The sequence below is a fragment of the Lagopus leucura genome, unplaced genomic scaffold (genome assembly GCF_019238085.1).
Source record: "Lagopus leucura isolate 7727_CA_CO unplaced genomic scaffold, USGS_WTPT01 Super-Scaffold_741, whole genome shotgun sequence".
Classification (NCBI taxonomy): domain Eukaryota; kingdom Metazoa; phylum Chordata; class Aves; order Galliformes; family Phasianidae; genus Lagopus; species Lagopus leucura.
In genome coordinates, this window is record NW_024962256.1 from 5,674,915 (window position 1) to 5,694,201 (window position 19,287).

A 19,287-nucleotide genomic window follows, 5' to 3' on the forward strand; every position below is an offset into this window, starting at 1 on the left:
TAAAATGAACAACAATAAAAATGATAATTTACTTTGCTGTCAGGTGCTGATCCTGTAGGTGTGAAGGAAAGCAAGTAAAGCAGCAGAGACTGGGTTTTGATCTGGTACTGTATTTAAATATTCTGTAGTTGAGATCTAATTGCACTTAATCTGCTCAATAAAATTATCTTCGCTGCTATTAGTATCCCAGACTTGTGTTATTATATAATCCTAACCTATTTTTTAAACAGACATTTTAATCTGCTGCTTAAGTGCTCATTAATGCAAAGCCACTGCTGTGCAAAACAAATTCCTTTCTATTTGCAAGTGGCAAGCCTGGGGAAGTTCAGGTATTTGGGCATGAATTTCTTGAAACTACCACCAAAAGGTCAATCTCATCTTTCCTGATGTTTTTTTTTTTTATGAACATATTCCAACAGGAATGAAGACAGCTCTAAAAAGCATGATAGCATCTGTAAATATGATACAGTATTATTCAAATAATTAAATGCGATACGTGGATTCATACAGAACAGCTTTTGGACTGGCCCTTCCTTTCTTGTTTAAATCTGAATAAATAATTTTCATGCTAAATAACCTAAATGCATGAATTATTTCCCATTTTAAGAATCCTGAGATCCTCAATTATCCAATACAAGTGACATTCATCAACTGCACTTAATTGCCTGTATGTTCCAAGTCCACTGCATGTTTATTTATATCACTTGCACAACACAGTAGGTGTTTTATGAGACTAGAATAAGATGAGATATGTCACAGTCTAATGCTTATATGACAGGAATCATACTTGGTGGTTTGTTTTTTTTTAATCCTAGTTTTTCATGGAAATGTAGGTAAATGCAATATTGGTCTCCTCTCTTATTCTCTATGCTCCTGAAAGCTCTCAACAAGTTTTCAACCCATAGGACACATTCAGACAAGAGTGACAGAGTAATGAAGAGGAAGTTCTTAGAAATGTCACGGAAAGCAGCAGACTAGCATGGAGGAGATGGACCGAGCAAGCCTGCCTGCTGAAGAGAAGGTGGATGTTTCTCTGGCTCTGAGAGGGTGCCAGCACACACATCCATATAGCCCTTCTGCATATGCCTAACACCCACCCAGCTGTGACATCTGCTGCCCCACAGAGACCAGAGACATGGGACAGAATTAAAGACAAGTGAAGTGATGAGTAAGTATCCAGGGAGAGAGACAGCACAGAGACAGAAAATAGGAGCCCTGTCTGAGCAGAGAACGGGGCATCCAGGAGACTGATGATGCGAATTTGTAGGAAGCCAGTCTTTATTAGTTCCATTACTCAGGAACAATTTCTTTTATTAGTCCACATCTCAAACTCCTTGTATGAAGGGTAAGAGAACAGTTTGGAGAATGCTGGAAAAAGCAGAGTTTAAGGGCAGCTTTCAAAGAGGAGACATGTCACCTCAGTAGAGGCAGGGGGAGGATGGGGAGGTGTTGGAGCACAAAGATGGGGAGAGCAGGGATGGGGCAGAGGCAGACTGCAGAGAAATAACATCAGACAGGAGAACATGGAGTGGAGCAGCCTGTCATAAAAGGAAGGGGAAGAACCGTCTTTGCTGAACCGAGCTTTAATACTGAATTTAGGGCACAGAATTAAAAAGGAAGAGATTGGAAGCTTTTAACACTTTTGAACTTCATCAGCTGCATGACAAAACTTTAATGGGAAGATGTATTTTATGGACACCAGACAGTGATAAAATCATATAACCACTGAATGCAGAAAAGCATCTTTATTTATGGGATCCTACTCAAATTGTTTGATATCTTCAACTCTCTTTACAACCCATCATTTCTGCAAATTTCTATGCAGGAAGAGCTATCTCTGTGCCATTACACTGTGTCATGCATTTCATGCTAAATTTTCGGCTGAGTGAAGATTGCACAGGACAATAGTCTGACATAAAAACTGTCGTCAAAGCATTGCAGTAACTGAAGAACTATTCAGAAAATAGCTTAATTGTGTTGATGCCCTAACTGTATAGATAGTACTGTTTCATTAGTCTCAGCCAAAGAAAATGCAGTAACTTGAAAATAATACCTAAACATTAACATAAAATAATTACAGAATTAGTTTAGTCAACAAATTCATCGCATTTCTAAAATGAAAGCTGTAAACACATTCCCCTCCAAGGTTAAGATAATATAATGCACAGCTTAAAAAAAGAAACGAATGACGCTTATCACAAAAGTTCTGCCTTACAGTTCAGAAATTCTTATTTCTTTTCATCACATACAGGCATTTTACTCTCAGAGTTTTTAACATACTGTCAACTCCTGACAGATACCACTGGGTTTTCCAACATTGCCAAAGTTATCGTTGAGAATCAAACACAAAGAGAGTTACAAAAATAAAGTTTTAAAGTACTTTTAATGTTAAGAGCCAGAGTGCAAATCACCTGCCATAATGTGCACCTTGCTGTGCCATCAAGAGACAGAAGGCTGCAGGATGCTGTTCTTTTTGGCACTGTTCTCTGCATTTCATGGGAGGGATGCAGCTTACCAACAAACCCACCGAGGAAGGCTGCCATACAGAGGCTCCTAATCGGTGCTGGCATCTCCTTTGGTCAGACCTGCCAGCAGTTGCACCACTGCAGTGCCACTGACCTGTCAGAGGCTCTCACCATGCCATGCTAATGGGGCTGCTGTGTCCAACCCATTACGCCTGCAACACAGCAGTTTGTAGACACCTGGCAGAAAAGTGAAGCTCTTTGTAAGTTCTGTGTCCCCATCACCCCTCTGCAGCCCACAATGCCTCCTGCTAACCAAGTCCTTGAAATGGCTATATCCTTTCTCAAAGGTGGGCAGACCCTGCTACTCTCCTCAGCAAAAAGCATCCCATCTCTCAAAGTAATTCCACCAGTATCGCTAGGATATCTGCAGATACCTGCATGCCTTTGCTTCTGTTTCGTAAGTAGTGTGGTAGTTACACAAGCCATAAAGTTGGCTTGTAATGAGAAACAGAAGGCTATGCAATTTGCTGCTCAAAAAAGCATACGCATTTCATCAGTTGATGTCTGGTCCACCACACTATAATTGAAACTTTTCTGTGAAGATGTAGACAGAAGGGATGGCAATTCTCTCCCATAACGCTACCTGAGACAAAAGATGTGCTTTGCTGGATGCACTGTACACTATAAGTGGAATGCCTAGTCACGCTTATAAACCAGTCCTAGAATCATTGAAGGGCTTGGGCTGGAAGGGACCTTAAAGACCTTCTCATTTCAACCCCTCGACATAGGTAGGGTTGCCAACATTAAATCTGGCACCAAACCACACTGCCCAGGGCCACATCCAACCTGGCCTCAAGCACTTCCAGGGATGGGGCACCCACAGCTTCTCTGGGCAGCCCATGCCAGCACCTAACAATCCTCTGAGGGAAAATTTTCCCCGTAACATCTAATGCAAATCTCCCCTCCTTTAGTTTAAAGCTGTCTCTGTTTCAGCTGGGATGGAATTGTTCCGTACAGAACTTCTGCTATGTTATGTATTGGTTTTAGCAGAAAAACAACGCTGGTAACACACCAGTGTTCATAGTTGTTATCAAGCAGTGTCACAGAGCTAAGGCCACTGACTTAAACTGGCCCAAAGGAAATTCCACACCAGATGACATCATGCAGAAGGAGTTTTGAAGGGTGTGGGAGTTCATCTCTCTTCTGCTGCTCAGGAAGATAGTTGGGCATCATTTGGGGGATGGTGAAAAACTGCCTGTGCATCTATTCTTACATACATTTTTATCATAATTATTACCTTTTTCCTTTTCTCTGCCTTAGTAAATAGTTTTATCTCAATTCACTAGTTTTATTTTGTAGATTTCTTTTAATTTTCTCCCCCATCTCACAGGGAAGGGGAGGAGTGAGCAAAGGACTATGCTGTGCTTAACCACCTGCCAGGTTAAACTGCAACAAAAGCCATTTCCCCTTGGCCTTTCACTATCAGATCATGTAAAAAGTCAGCTTCCCTCCTGATTATCAGCTCCTTTCAAGTAGTGAAAGGCCACAAAGAGGTTTTCTAAGATTCTTTCCCACTCCAGGCTCAACAAGCCCAGCTCCTTCAGCCTCTCTCTCAACACTTCTCTTGCCCAGGAGAACACTCTCTGGGTTTCCTTCAAGACTCCTACATATTCTCTCTTGTTCCCAGCATTCAAGGACACTGAACATTCACGTGGAAATACTCTGTGCTGTATCACCATATGCTTCCTCCTTCCATGAAACAGATTTCACCTCATTTGCAATGCTGACACGGTTTGACATGCCCTGCCCAGGCTAGTGGGACAAGCTCTACATTTGCTCAAAGCTGTGCTGTGCAGAGGACCTGAAGAAAACAGAACTTTACCCCCAATACCCCTTCAAAAGTATTAGAAAAAAGTTCCAATAACCTCACTGAGGCAATAAATACGGACCAAAATGTGAATATTTGCTTATACCTATTCGGTGTTTCAATGCCTGTTCACGTTCCTCCTGAAGTTAAAGAGCATATGCACTGCCTTTGTAAGCCAGTCAATCAGTTACTTCAGCAAGGTACTTAATTCCCCTCTCATAATCAGATCTAGCTTCAAGAAATGTAGAAAACAGGAAATTCAAAGAGCTCCTGCAAGCCAACAGCCACCAAAGTGATTTTCTTTTGTGTGAAGTCCAATCTGATTATGAAAATGGCAGAAGTGGAAATCAGCAACTAGTATCTATGCAGCCTTGATAACTTGTTATCTGACTGGAAGCCAGCCTAGTTGTCTCTCCAAAGAAAATCTGCAGACAGAAATGTCAAAGAACGTAAACACTGTACATGGTCATATTAGATTTATTTTTATCAAACTGTTTTAATTTTATTAAATGCAGCTAAAATAGATGCCTGTGTTTGTTTTGTTCTGTTCTTTTCTTGCAACACGCAAAGGGACACTAATTCTCACTGGAGACTTGCACTAGATTTGTAACTCTAACAACAATGTTAAATATTGGTTCTAAAATCTGTAATTCTGATTAATGCACATTATCTTACAAAGGAAAATATAGCTGTGCATCTCACAAAATAAAGAATACGTTTTCACTCTTCTGCTTCAAAAGGCTCAACTGCACATCAGAAAACCAGAACTAAGCCAAAAAATTACAACAGGAAACAGAATACATCGTAATCAAATAAAAAGATCTTGATGTGTTATGCTTACTTCAGTGGGAACAGAATCAGATTGCAAGACTCCTATTAACTTAATAGGATCTGGTTTATTGTTTATGAAATTGGGTGAATGTGCAAGGTAAGTAACAAGAAATATCTCATTTTTGGAAATAAAAGATGCAGCAATATAAAAGGCAAGAGCTAATAAGAGAATTGTAAACAGTTGAGAGAAATCAAGATACTAAATATCTTGTAAATTAAATTGACTTTGTAGAAATGTGGCATTGCAAATATTCTTATAGAAATGACTGAAGAAAACATACTGTTAAATTACAAAAATATGTAGCATTTGAAATACACACAGATTTAGGAATAGGATTAGAGGCCTCAGGCTTTTGGAACTGGGGACGTCATGCAGTATTTATTCATTGCAGAAGCCACTAATTCACACACTACAAACTCCAAAAGGAAAAAGCAATGATTCTTTTGGCTAGGACAAAGGCTCTAACTTATATTTTTGGTAAAACATATATACCCTAAATACATGTAAGGAAAAAAAAAAAAAAAAAAAAAAAAAAAAACCACAAAGAAAAAACACAGAAGAAAACAACTTTGTATGGATTCTATGAAAGACAAGTAATTTACTACATTAAAAAAAAAAAAAAAAACCACTTGACAGTTGAGGGTTCAGAGACATGCTACCTGAAACACAGCAACTACAGGAATTGTGAAAGTGTATGGGGAAACATAATCAATTACTGATTATAATAATTTCAGGGTTATGAAACTTTAGACAGTACTAATATTCAATGATGGGGAGTTATCCCATTGTGAACCCCGTGTTTCATAGAAGGAGCAAAAAGAAAAGGGATGAGAGTAAGGAAAATGAAAGAGTCTTAAGCAGATGGACTAGGAAGCTCTATTCCTCTGCATACTGTGAATCCATTTTGAAAAACAGCCTTTCTCCATATTGATGTTCATTCTATAGTTCCTCCATTCCCAATGCCAACACTGATCTGTGAACTCCCATGATACAAGACATCCAATGGCTCAGAAGAAGAATGGCAAACACCACTAACCCAGTCCTTCCTTCTGAACCCCGCAGGCATCCCAGAGGGAGACCCAAACCCATTTCTAAGAGATCCTCAAGTTGTTCCAATGTGAAAATAGACACCCCAGTAAGAAACCCTGTGTGCTGTGCTATCTACTGAACTCTCCCTTTTAGAAAAAATTTATCATATTAAATATAAAGTATACACCGGAACGCACTCCCCAAGGCACCAAGATGGCCAGAGCCCAAGAAGCATTTGGACAACACTCTCAGAAATATGGTTTGACTTTTGGTCCTGTGTGGAGCCAGAAGTTGGACTTGGTGATCTTGACAACTCAGGATATTCTGTGATACCCTTTTCTAAATGTAAGCTCCCACTTACTGCCTACAAGAGTAAACAGCCTTTTATGAGACATATGTAATCAGGCAACTCTCCTTTTTGACATGCAAACGTACAAGCCAGTTTCTCTCTCATTTGTTAGTGATACAACACACTCTGCAAAAAACTGTTTACCACATTAAAAAGATATACTGGCAGAATTACTAATTTCTAGTTGTCTCGCACTTTAACAACTAGCAACAAGACACAAGCAGCAGCAGGTAACCAACCACCTCTTCACAGATTACTAGTTGTACAGTCAACCAACGTACAGTTGGAAACAGTACCATAGTGAGATAGCAAAGGAATAAACAAAGAAGGAATGCTCACCCATATCCAAAGATATCGGCTCACGCTGAAATGCTCCTTAAAGGAGGGATCTCCAGAAAGAGATCCTTCCCCACTGTTATCAGCCCCTAAATAGGGTCTAGAATTCCAGTCACACAGCTGAATTGCCCTCACCTGTGCTCCCATGGTTGACCCAGGTGATCAATCAGTGGCTCAGGCCGTGACTCAACAGTTCTCTTACACTAGTAAAACTTCAGGGTTTTTTTTTAAAGAAATACTCTGATTTTTGTTGTACGTTATTTATTTTTTAACATGGTAGATGTAAAATAAAGATACACAAGGCTGAACAGTGGGTTATTAAGCCTGTACTTCAGTAAGTAACTTAAAAATGAATCCATAGGCAGAAGCGTTATGCCATCCCAATTATCTTGATCTGAATATTCAAATCATTTTAACATTAAGTATTCTGTCCACACCACTTCACAGCCAAGGCTTAAGGCTTTTTATTTGGCTTCAGTGACTCTCAACTTTGCATGGAAATGAATGCGATATTTCAGCAACATTTATTTTGTTAGTATTTCCACAGTTTTCATGCAAGATATTTTCTTGAAATATGCCACAGAGATGACAACTCCATTGTATCAGCTGATATCAAAATAGTAAGATATCTTCCAGTCATTAGGGTCAATGTCAAATAAAATACAAATTCAAGAACCAAACTGTTCCCCAGGTAGTGAAAAGCTGTAGATAGCTTTAACAAGTGACAAACTAACTCAAGCATGTACTGTTAATTTGGTGTGAAACTCAACTCTAAAATCCAATCAACAGATTTTGCCTTTACTATAGCTGTGATAGAAGTCAAGGGCCTCAGAATGTTTTCACCTCTCAGAAGCTGTTAAGATTTAAGCAAAAATTGCTGTTTAAGCAAAAAGCTTATACATCACAATAAGTAACCCAAATCTGTTACTCTCTGAAACACACACAGAGGTCTTCAGTAATTTCAAGAGCTGCCTACTAGAATAATTCACAACCTTGAGGAAGAAGTGCTGCATCAGACACAGTATTTCTAAAGAAAAATCAGACATATCCAAATCAGAAGAATAAGACAGCCCTGGCCTTCAACAGGAAAGGCTCTCAGTCCTGGGTTTGGCAATGTGGGGTATCAGAAGACTGGCTTCATAGAAAGAGCTGAATCCTGAACTTAAAGCGCAGATGGAAAGGAAGGAAGTTCAGGCAGCACTCTGAACACACAGGATACATTTTCACATGTAAACCAAACACTGAGCACATATTTGTTTTAGCCATCTTTATGCTTTCTTCTATATGTTTCAGTTTGTTCAACATTCAAAACAATGTTGTTGAACCTTGCTTTGAAGTTTGTATGGAACACTTTGTCTTTATAGTTCCAGACTAATTAAACCACTAGTCTCAGTACAACTTTGGCTACTTGAAAATAGAAAACAAAGCTTCATTTTAATATTGTGACCTCATCATTTGTTCCCTGTTAGGTTAATGGGAACTTGAGAGAAACTACAAACTTAGGAACAAGTCGAGCAAAAAAATATATATATATTCCTGCATAATGTTTTAAGTCAACATACTGATGCTTCAACACCTAATGAGAAAACAGGGTTCTGTTTAAGAGAAGAACACAATTTTGAACTTCCTTCAGCACAAAATTAGGCCAAATTTAACTCCTAAAAACTGCCCTCCGTTCCTTTGACATATATATACTTCAAAAGATTGATGTAACAAAATAGTCATCTTAGGCAAATGGCTCCTTCCCACCCCACATACGATAGAAGCCAATTATAATGATTTGCTATATTGTCTCAAAAATAAGTAGAAAACAAACAAAAAAGCTCAGCTGAACCAACAGCCTTGATATATACCAAGTCACACAGTACCACAGAGTAACCTACATGAGATAGTAGGGGCAACCTCTGCTTTTAATTACACCCAAGTAACTTTAATGAGAAGGAACACTGCAGAAACATCTCTAAGCAGCAATAACTGTATTAGCAGTTATGAAATGCCTGCCAACATTGCTTGCACAGGGTTTTGTTTGTTTGTTTAAATCAAGATATACAAATCTCTTACACAGTTCTGCTGTTTGGGGTGTATGCAGAGCCCTGCAAAACTCTTAAGGAGGCAGCTTTAAAGAACGTTACATGCAGCAGTAACCATGACGATAAGAAAAATGTTTTTGCTCATCTTTTTCTCCAAAATGACAATATTTCCAAACAGTGGTGGTTCTCCTCTGTATGACACCTTCTGTTTGTTCCCTGTTAATCCAGGCCTCCAATCCCTGTTAGATTGAAACTTCCATCAAAGCAAACAGTAATTTGTGGTGTACCATTAACACTGACCGAGTCCTCAGCAGTCCACCAGCAACCCAAGTGGCTGTGGTAGGAAAGAAGTCACTTGTCCTACTTTGCTGCTGAACACAACAAGTAGAGAAACTTACTACACTACTAAAAAAATTACTTCGCAAGAAAATGGGCAATCTAACACGTAACAGAAAGCAGAGGGTGTTTCAGTAGCGTATAACACTGCAAAGATAGGTTAGAATTTGCCCCTTTCGTTTAAGAAAACAGCCTAGAAGACCTCTTCCCTGATTTTGTCTTGCTTTTGTACTAAATTGGATTGTCTGTTTTTTAAGTGATAAATAAATGAATGAAGTTTCTTCAGACATTCTTTTTCTCCCTACTTCTGCAGTAGACTTGATCATCAAACTAAGGCAATGCTCTCAAAAGATGTATGCAATTTGGATCTGAAGTTACATTTTGAAAAGTGACTAAAGGGCCGATTTTCAAAGGCATTAAGATACCTAAAGATGCATTAAGCACTTAGAATTTTTTTAAATGCCTGGGCATCTAGCACCTATTTAAATCACTTAGCCCTTTCTGAAAATCCCAGTGGGCAGTTATCTACGTTTTATGTGTCTATAGGCCTTTGAAAATCTGTACCATTAAATACTTAACAACCTACATCCCCCAGCTTTTAATGAGACTTAAGGTCCTAACAAGTGCAAGCAATGCTGAAAATTGGTCAAGCCATTCTCTCCATTCTTTTCTTTTTTCCTTTGAAGAGCAATCTACTAATGCTTATCTGTACCATGTCAGTTAACTACAGCTTAACATCATGTTACATTGTGCACATATATGGAACATGCATATTCCATTGTGCACATTCAGTTTCTTTATGTAACTAAACAAAGTCCTGAGTACAGACCGCATCCTCAGAAGACTTTCTGAAACTGTGAAAAAGAATTTAAATTCCAACCTTCAACCACTGTAGATGTCCCAAATTCATTGTTTCAATTAACATCATCCAAAATGAATGTAACTTAGTCCAGTGCAAACAAGCAGCATAATTAAATTAATGAATAACATTGTAATTAATACAAGCAAGTTCTGAAAGGCACAAAATAACAAAACTGTTTGAAACTGTAAAGCATTCCCTTATGAAAACATTTGAAAGATTATCTTCTGATGTTCTTGAATGCGAACAGGAGGTAATTTGCACTGACCACATTCCCAAAAAGGAACTGATTTGTGAATCAGGAACACAGGGAATCAGATTGCCACCTACAGGAACATTTAGCATTTATTGTTAAGAATGACTCAAGAAACTGCCATCCTGCCGAGAACTCCTTCAGCTTTAATTATTACTACAAAACCAACCATATTATGAACTTCTTAAATCCAGAAAGTCACCAACTCATATCTTTACTTAAAAAGGTACTGTTCCACGAGTTATGAAAGTTCCAGAATTCAACTCATGTTTCAGTTAAACAATTTTAAGTCTGCTTACCTGATACAATCGGTGCTAGCCTGAATATGTCTGATAGCCTGCTGTTAACTGGTTCATAGGGGGAATCCTCAAGCAAGTCATTTCCTAAAGACAAAAAAAAGTTCTTTTTTTTTTTTTCAAAACAAGAATTCAAGCTAAGATTTTGTTGCTGACTATCAAATGAAGTAACTGCAATAGACTTGATAGGTAATTCCCTTTAACGTATCTGCATGGCTACTTCTCTATATATATAAACACCTGAAAGAAGCAAGTTGTTTATCCCCATCACTAGCTCTTTTCTCTCCTTCCCCCATGAATAAGATCATGATTTGTTTTGCAGTGACAGTCTGACATCATCAGATCTGTCCCATCTCAATACACCAGCAGGAAAGTTCCTCTTCACTACACTAACAGTAGAAGAGCAGTCCAGGTAACAGCCAAAAAATGAGCATCTTTGGAACAAAACATTCCTAACAAGATACTGATGGAAGGGAAATTTATTTATGATGCAGAAAATGCCTGAGAGTCATGCAATTTATTATGAAAGCTAGAACACAAATATATATCGACTCATGACAACCTTCCAGTAGATGCTTGGATAACTGAACTAAAAGGGACGACTGTCTTTTGTGGAAGAACACAAAAGAAGATACACAAAAATAGTTAAGTGGGGACCACATGGAAATGAAGGACAGCATCTATAATTCCAAGACCAGAGCAAAAACAGGGACAAAAAGGGTATCTTTCATAAGGACTTCGCTATTCTCAGCAGACTGTGGGAAACCGGCCAGTGACATCAATGAGAATAGAAGTCACAAGTCAGTCACTGCCACATCCCTCCTAACTGGCACTTCTACTGCTCTAGGAAGCACGAACTTCTCTTTTCTGCCTCAGCATATCCAGGGAATATTGCTAGCAAACACCAGGAACAATAAACTTTTCTTTAAAACAATGCTCCTCATCATGTTACATTTTACTGTTCCAGTGTTCTGTGATCTTGTTAGGTGAGTCCTAATTAAGGAGTTGAAATACTGGGAAAACATCTCCAAGCGACTGTTTTTGTAGCTTTTGCACTTGCTAATGCCCTGGTTTGACTCTGGTTTAGAAAGGTCAGCTGGGTCCCCTGGAGGAAACCCTCATTGTGGATTTCCCAACAACAGGAGACGGAACAGCAGCTGTTCCCGAGTCGGATGAAAGGTCCTCAGTTTGCAGCTGAAGAGCACAATGTGAATTACGAGGTCAGACCCCCAGCTTAGCCTCAGTGGCAGCAGCTAGCTGCAGATGTGAGGGGCTGCATTAGGGGGAATGTAATGTTTCTGTTTTGCAACGTACCCTGTAAGCTCTGGTACATGCTCCAGTAAATACGCAGGCAGTTTTTCTCCTTCTTCATGCCCCTCTTGCAGCGGCAGTTGTACAGAGATTTCTGCTTGAGAGCCTCCATGGCGCTTTTGCATTCATCCTTCGCCTCCAGGCCTGTCGCCCGGCTGAAGTTGCTCTCTTTGCCGGCTACACACTGCCTCAGTGTCCTGTACTTAGTACTACAGCTCTGCTCCTTGAGACATTGATCGCTGGCTTTCACGCAGTCGAGGCGGTCCCCTCCGGGCAGCCCGCTGACTTCTGCGGACAGAAGTACGTCTGGAAAGAGGAGACACAAACCAACACACACTCTCTTTGTGGGATGGGGCTGCCACAAGCGGCGCTCCGGGGCAGGAGCCCGAGCAACGTGAGGTACTTCCCTGCATAAAGCCCACGGGCAGCACCTGGCGAAGCTCGGGCACGGCCTAAAGCACGTGGGCTTCTCACAGCCGGATCCGCTTCTGTGGGAGCGCGAGGGAAGAAGAGCACGCCTTAACCCTGCCGGTCGATTTATGAGGAAACGCAAAAAGGAAAGAAAACCCACAGGGGTTAACGTGCCTGGCAGAACGAGCCTTCATCCCTCTCCGGATCCGCTTTGGTGAAACAGATACCCTTCCCGCTCCAGCGTTTAACCGCGGGGTTAAGCACTCGGCCTGACTTTCCGCGAGCTGTGCAGTGATTTCCATCACAGCCACCAACAGCACGGCCGCTCCGCGAGAGACGCATCCGCGCTGATTGATATCAGCCTCCTTTCTGCGTCAGTCACTTTCTAAAGGCTCCACACCGTTTTGCTTATGCTACACATATCCTAAAACGGGAATTTACGGTCTCCTTCTTCCCTTTCTCCTCAGCCCGATGCTTTCGCATGAGAACAAAGCAAATTACATTAACTCTTTCCGCTCCTCCGTGCCCCCGTCGCGCTCCCTCAGAGACGCGGGCGGAGAGGCGGACCCCTCGGGGCGCAAGGGATGCCTGCGGCGGGCTGGCTGCCAGGCTGGGGCGGCTAGCCCTCACAGGCTGCTGCCACCTTCCTCGTCCCTTCAGCAGCCTTTTTCCATTAAAATGAAAAGTTTACCTGCGACTTGCCGGAGCCCAACGTCGCTAAGCCTATCATCTCGCAAAGCTTGCAGCGGCCGAGCGGTGCGAGAGGCAGAGCCGTGCAAAGTAGTGGAAACTTCACTCTCCTGTCCGAACGGTGGGCTGACAGCCACCGGGCACCCGGCCCCGCACGCCCCTCGCCCGGCTCCGCGGGGCGCAGAACACCCGCACAACTTACCCGCTAAGGGCAGAGCCAAGTAGAGCAGCGCGAGGAACATCGTGCCGTCTCCGGATGGTTCCACCGAACGAGCCGATGTGCCACAACAAAGAGGCTCAGCATGTAGATATTCCGAAACCGCCGAGGTGCAAAGACTCCAAGTTCCGATCCATTGAATATAAGGAGAAGGGGGGGAAAAAAATAATAAAAATAGTAGTAATAAAAATCTCTCCTCTTCACCGCTTCCACCAGCAGGAGCGGCGACAAGAACGCCGAGATTCCCCGTAGGTTTCAGGTCTGAGCAACCTGAAGGCGGAGGCGCTGACTCCCGGAGGCGCACGCACCCTATTTGTGTGTCTGTGCGTGCGCGGAGCGGCGGCAGCGGGGCAGCAGCGCCGGGCGCCTCCTTGGGTGGGCAGCGCCTGTGCCCGGGGAGGGACCGAGCGTTCACGGGGAGGGGTGGGGGGATGAGGCGCTGACAGCCACCTACAGGGCTCCCCGCGGCTGCCCGAGCCCTGCGGGAGGGGATTCGTCCCCTCCTCGGAGCCGCAACTTTATTTCTTCGCGCGGAGGCGGTGCTGCCTCTCGCCCGGGAGATGCGCGCAGGTGCTGCCGACGGCTGGGAAAGTTTGACCGGGGAAACTGGGACGGAGCTCCGCCGCGGGCAGGGAGCTGTTCCGGCGGGGCAGCCCGGGCGCTGCGGGAGGGCTCCCGAGGTGACCGATAGGCGGAGGCGTCCGGTGCGTGTGGCGGCGCCCCGGGGCGGTGCTGCCGCGGCTCGCGGTGCTCGGCCCGGCCCGCCTGTATCGGCTTTCACTGGGCTCCCGCACGAGTAAGGCGAGCATATGTCCCGCGTGCACGACAGATGGTTCAAGCAGAGAACTATGTAGTGGTTTGCCCACAGTCGCTACTACGCAGCACTCCCCCAAAACCCAACGAAATGCAGTGAGCCCAAAATAACGTCGGTTTCCAGATTTCCTTGCTTTCGTACGTGGAACACTGGATTCAGGTGTTCTCAGCTTTTAGCTGCGACCAAATGTTTTCTTTCTTAAAAAGAATAGCCTATACTTCTGTCCTTTCCTTGGCAGTGTCATCAATGCGCTGCTCGGCCTGCTCAATTTGAGGAATTTGCTTCTCCTCACAGTACATTTTGCCTAAAGGAACATGCCTCTCCTTGCAGAAGGAAGCTGGTGGGGCTGGCTGCTGCTGTGGAGAAAACTGAATCACAGATGGAACTAAACTGTTGTAAGGTGCTTCAGAAACACTTATTTAAAAGCCAAGCATCTGCCGGGCTACGCGGAGCTCTCACAGAACCCATCTGAATGAAAGCTCTGCTGCTGCTTCTTTTCCTCTCCTGCCACTTTCTCTTAGCAGGTGCATTTGTATTTCCAAACCAACCTGTCCAGAGCACTGCTTCTTTCCATGAAATCATAACGCTGATCTCAAGTTGCAACCGATGAAATCACACCTCTATGTGTTTTCTTTCATTTGAGAGAGGCTGTGCTTTTCTATGGGGAAAAAAAACTATAATCTGTTACATGTGCAATAAGGATATTGTCAGAGGGACAGACAACAGCCAGATTTTGGGAGCATGCCTAGGTAACTAGAAGGTGCTAAGTTGGTGATGGCATTGATGATGGAAGTCAGTCCTAGCTTTTGCAATAGCTGCTACACAAGCCATGAAGCAAGCTGGCCTTCCACACACTTCAGTGTGAGCTAAAGTGAGCAAAATGCAAAGATGATTACTTCTTTACTGGTAATTTTAACATCATTATGGCACGCAGAGTTATAGTAGTTACTTAGTATAAAAGTTATATGTATGCCTGATAATAACTCTGTAATTTAGAGATGTAAGTCAGGAGTAGCTGCAACATTCACACCACAACAAGGCAGGCAAGAACTGAACTGAAATCCAGACCAATACTTACAAAACCACTCATGCATTAATGTCCTGAACACACACGTACATACACACACACACACACAGTATTATTGGGCATAGAAAAGCCCCACACTGCAGAGCCCCGCATTAACAGTGACTTTTACTGTTATAAAACACAGCTTGTGTGGAGTGTTTACCACTGCAGTGAAACTGAAATCGTGATTTAAAAGTGTTAAAAAGTAAAAATGTTACTGACAGTTCAGAAATACCAAGACATCTGGAAAAGCGCACCTCCAAAACTGCGGATTGTCACTAAACATTCCCCTTGCCAGTCTTTGGTTCATCTCTAGAAAAACGAAGAAAGCTTTTGATTTCATAATCCAGAAAAGCTTTAAAACACAACCATGTTCTGAAAAAAGTAATCCAGCCAGGAAGTCCATGGCACATGGTAGCTCAGAATGCCTGTTGTTTGTTTTCTAACAGGACTGTAGGTGTGAAAAAGTATTCATGCTTGTCATGAGTGCAATTGTACCACATTTTTTGTTCTGGAGATGAAATTATTTTTAATTTTTGCCAGCTTACATGCAGTATTCATTAGTCTCTGGATGCCATCCCTTCCATTTATGTCTGAACTAATTTCCGTGTCCTGACAGCACAGAGACAACGCAGCTCTCTTCATGGAGGATCACTGGGTTTGGGTAGCTGAACTCACTTGCATCGCATTAACACTTGAGATATGCGGCAAACCTCAAGTGCCACTGTACATATATTGATTACATGTACTCTCCTGTAAGCTGCAGCTATAAACCCCGTTCTGGGTCTTGAAAAATTTACCAAGGTGCCAGACTGAAAATATTCAAAACCGAAGTGTCCCATCTGCACAACAGTAGAGCTCTGCTTCCCACAGAACTAATCCCAGACTTAGGTGACTGCAACAGAATCCAGTCTGTAGATTCAGTAACTGGTAGACTTTGTTTATCCGCAGTGGAAGATTTTAACAATATGCAGTGGTTGATAGCAATTGATAGCGCTTGTTTTTTCTGTGGCTTTCACATTTTTCTTATATTTTAAACAAACAATCGTTTACTATAGGCCACCAAGACAACTGACTCACCAGAAGGCTTAAGCCTGCAGTTTGGCCACTATTTCTGCACTTAGGATAGCAAGAACTAACAATGAAGTAATTTCCTTACAAGCAAGATCCCGTCCCTCACCTTGAGAAAAACCATCAGTTGATCTATCTGCCATTTCTCACTGATATGAAAGCCCAAACCCATTCTGTGGCTGAAATCCTTATGCTCCTCCTATGTTCTTTTCCATGTATCTTCTCTAGGGTAAAATTAAGTCAGTGGGTGTTTTGCTGTTGAGTTCAGTCTAACCAAGATCAACCTTGCCATTTATATGTGACAATCACTCAAAACATAAGGTTCTTCAGCAAAAGAAATAATTTGGGAAAAAAAAAAAAAAAAGGAAGTTTTAAATGTGACTATTTTAAAGATATTTAAGCTAGTTTTCTATTCTGTTGATTGATAGTTACTAAGAAGTTTCAGAACAATGATTATAACATAGCAAATACAAGGTGCAGCTGGTAAGGACAAACATTTCATTAGAAGACAGATGACAACATAATCACTACTGAATTATTGTTTAAAGGCCATTACAGTATAAATAATGTGGAAATCAGTACTAACTACTTAGGCTACTTACTGCCAGCACTTACTGCTAGTTTTTACATAACTGTAGGTTCTTGGGCTTTTGTAGTTACCTACATTAGCTGTTTTACTTCTTTGAAAACTTTTAATAAAGAAAACATATGCTAATGAGGAACAATAATAATATTAAAGCTTCTGTTAAAAAAAAAAATCAACACTGCTTCAAAACTCCTAAACAATGGGCATTTTTAAGCTTCATTCCATCTTACAGACTGAACCTAAATGCATTGAATGCAGCATGAGCATCCAACTCCGTCTGTAGTCAGGGCCATATGGTACTTCAGGCCACTCATACAAGACGTGTGAAGTCAGAATACTATTTTTTTCTGTATTCAGCCTTACTGGATTTCCTTCTGCCTACTCATTTGCATGTAAATTAGTGGTTGACAGCAAACTCTCAGAAGGATTTCACATGGAAGAAAAATTGACTCAGATGCTACTTGATGTTGTTCTGTAGCTAGTCTCATGTGCAAGAGCTGTGGTGTTGGAACACTATGTTAGGTTGTTATGGCTTGCTGCAGTTCAGATGACAATGTAATGGTAAGCTGACAAGGTTGCATTAATATATTGATTGGACCACAGCTAACCCACTAATTCCCTCCGCCATCTCTGCCATAGACCTCATTTTAAATAGTGAACTCTGCAAGAAAATATTGAAATTGGAGCCACTGAGCCAGAGAGGAAAGTTGCACTGCGTTAGATATGTGGGGAGAAAGTATGCTGAGAATAAGAACAGTTCCCTGAACTTTAAATATATTTCTTTGGGGAAGGAAAAGGTGAAAAACAGCTAAAAATGAGCTAATGAGTCAGATGTAGCAGGTGGGGAAGAGCGAGAGACTAATGGGAAAAAGTCTGCATGCCATGAGAGAGCAAAATATAGTGTTTACACAGGAGGTTTTATTCAATAATGAGAAAGGGAGAGTAGACAACTTAAGAGAATTACTAAGGACTGCAGTGCTTTTCTTTGTCTTACATTTGTCTGCTTGCCATGAAGTCAGAGAACCTAGTGGTGGGAATAAGGCAAGAAGGATTTGCCCAAGGCATTAAAGTTTTCTGAAGGACAGATTAAATAACAGTGCTCCAAAAATCAATTTTGAGGGGCTTATGAAGCCTTGAGTGGGCTTTTGCAGCACAAAAGCAAGATTGAGTTTTTACTGAACTTGTCATTTATTTGGGTTTAGAGCTTTCAGTAAGTATCAGGAAAAACATAAAACAAAAGCAAAGTAAACAATGAGCGTTCACACGGTAATCAAATAAAAACCCAGTGCAAGTGCAATCCAAATTACTGAGTGGCCTAATTCATGCAGAAGTATAATAAAATAAAGCTACCTGCACAAAAAAATTAAAAAAAAAAAAATGAGAAAGAAAAAACCAAACCATTACACCTCTAGACTGACCTGGTAGTGAAGTCATACAGCTGTTCTCGTCCAGAAATTCTTCCTGCTGTCTTGCTTCCCTGTCCTCACCAGAGGTTGTGCTCAAGTAGTATCAGACCACCTGGAAGAAAAAAAAAACTGCAAAATTTCTTCATGAATTCATATCTGATGTGGCCTTCTTTTGATTTCAGTAGAATAGACACATAAAATGCTCAAATATCATAGTGGCATTCAAACCGCTTACAGGTAAGAAACAGAACAGAATGTACACCTCACCAAACACATTCACCCTTAAAGATGTGAAGATACAAGCAAAACTGTAGCCTCTTGTGATGTTCCATACCTTATACAAATGATCCCATTAAACTTTAAATACTGGCACACGGGCGCAGACACTGATGTTTGCCCAAACCGGTAAGGAAAAAGTTGTTAAGACAGCCTGATAACATGTATATTCCTCGATTCGTGTCTTACTGCTTTAAAAGTGGAATAATACAGCCCCCTAGCTGTTTGCAGGGGCAATTCATGCTAACGTGAGAGGTGATTCGTGCCTCTACAGCAAAGTAGTGTGCTAAATTCCACAGCTCGAGAAAATACAGCAGTCAGCAAAGAAACCTGATTTAGAGAAGCGAGGAACAATATAAAAGATACGTAAATACAAGATGCTATACGTGAAGTGTCATTAATTCAAGTTTCTAGAATCTAAAGCAATGCAATTTGGATACTGGTACAGCACTGTCTGAAACTTCAGGTATGATCATACTCTTCTTCATACTCAGCTTCAGCCTTTAACATCCCATGGCCATTAGCAGCTGCTGTGATTCAGCCCATGTCATCACTTAGCTTGTTCACTGGTAGCAATCTTTCTTTTGTCTTCTTGAACTTCCATGATTACCAGCAGTGCAGTCTTGTGGAAACCATGCAACCCTGAGCCACAGGACAGAAACCCTACCATACACCTATGTAAAAAATGAGAATGTTTGTATCTTCCATGTGTGTACTGCTTCACTTACATTTAGGTTTAATTTCCCACTCCCATGTGCTTAACTGGAAGTGCTAAAATGCCTGTGTA

At 41.6% G+C, this 19,287-nt stretch overlaps 1 protein-coding gene across 2 annotated transcripts in view; it reads right to left on the reverse strand.

Annotated features, from left to right (window-relative positions):
* GFRA1 (GDNF family receptor alpha 1) overlaps positions 1 to 13,592 on the reverse strand; it is a 195,877-nt gene extending 182,285 nt beyond the window's left edge. For both annotated transcript variants that reach the window (XM_042863600.1, XM_042863599.1), the window contains exons 1-3: positions 13,267 to 13,592; positions 11,967 to 12,269; positions 10,656 to 10,739 (exon numbers count right to left, since the gene is read on the reverse strand). In XM_042863600.1, coding sequence (XP_042719534.1) covers positions 10,656 to 10,739; positions 11,967 to 12,269; positions 13,267 to 13,306 — 427 coding nt within the window. In that variant the 5' untranslated portion in view covers positions 13,307 to 13,592. The remainder of the gene's footprint in view (positions 1 to 10,655; positions 10,740 to 11,966; positions 12,270 to 13,266) is intronic.
* Positions 13,593 to 19,287: the final 5,695 nt, after the last annotated feature.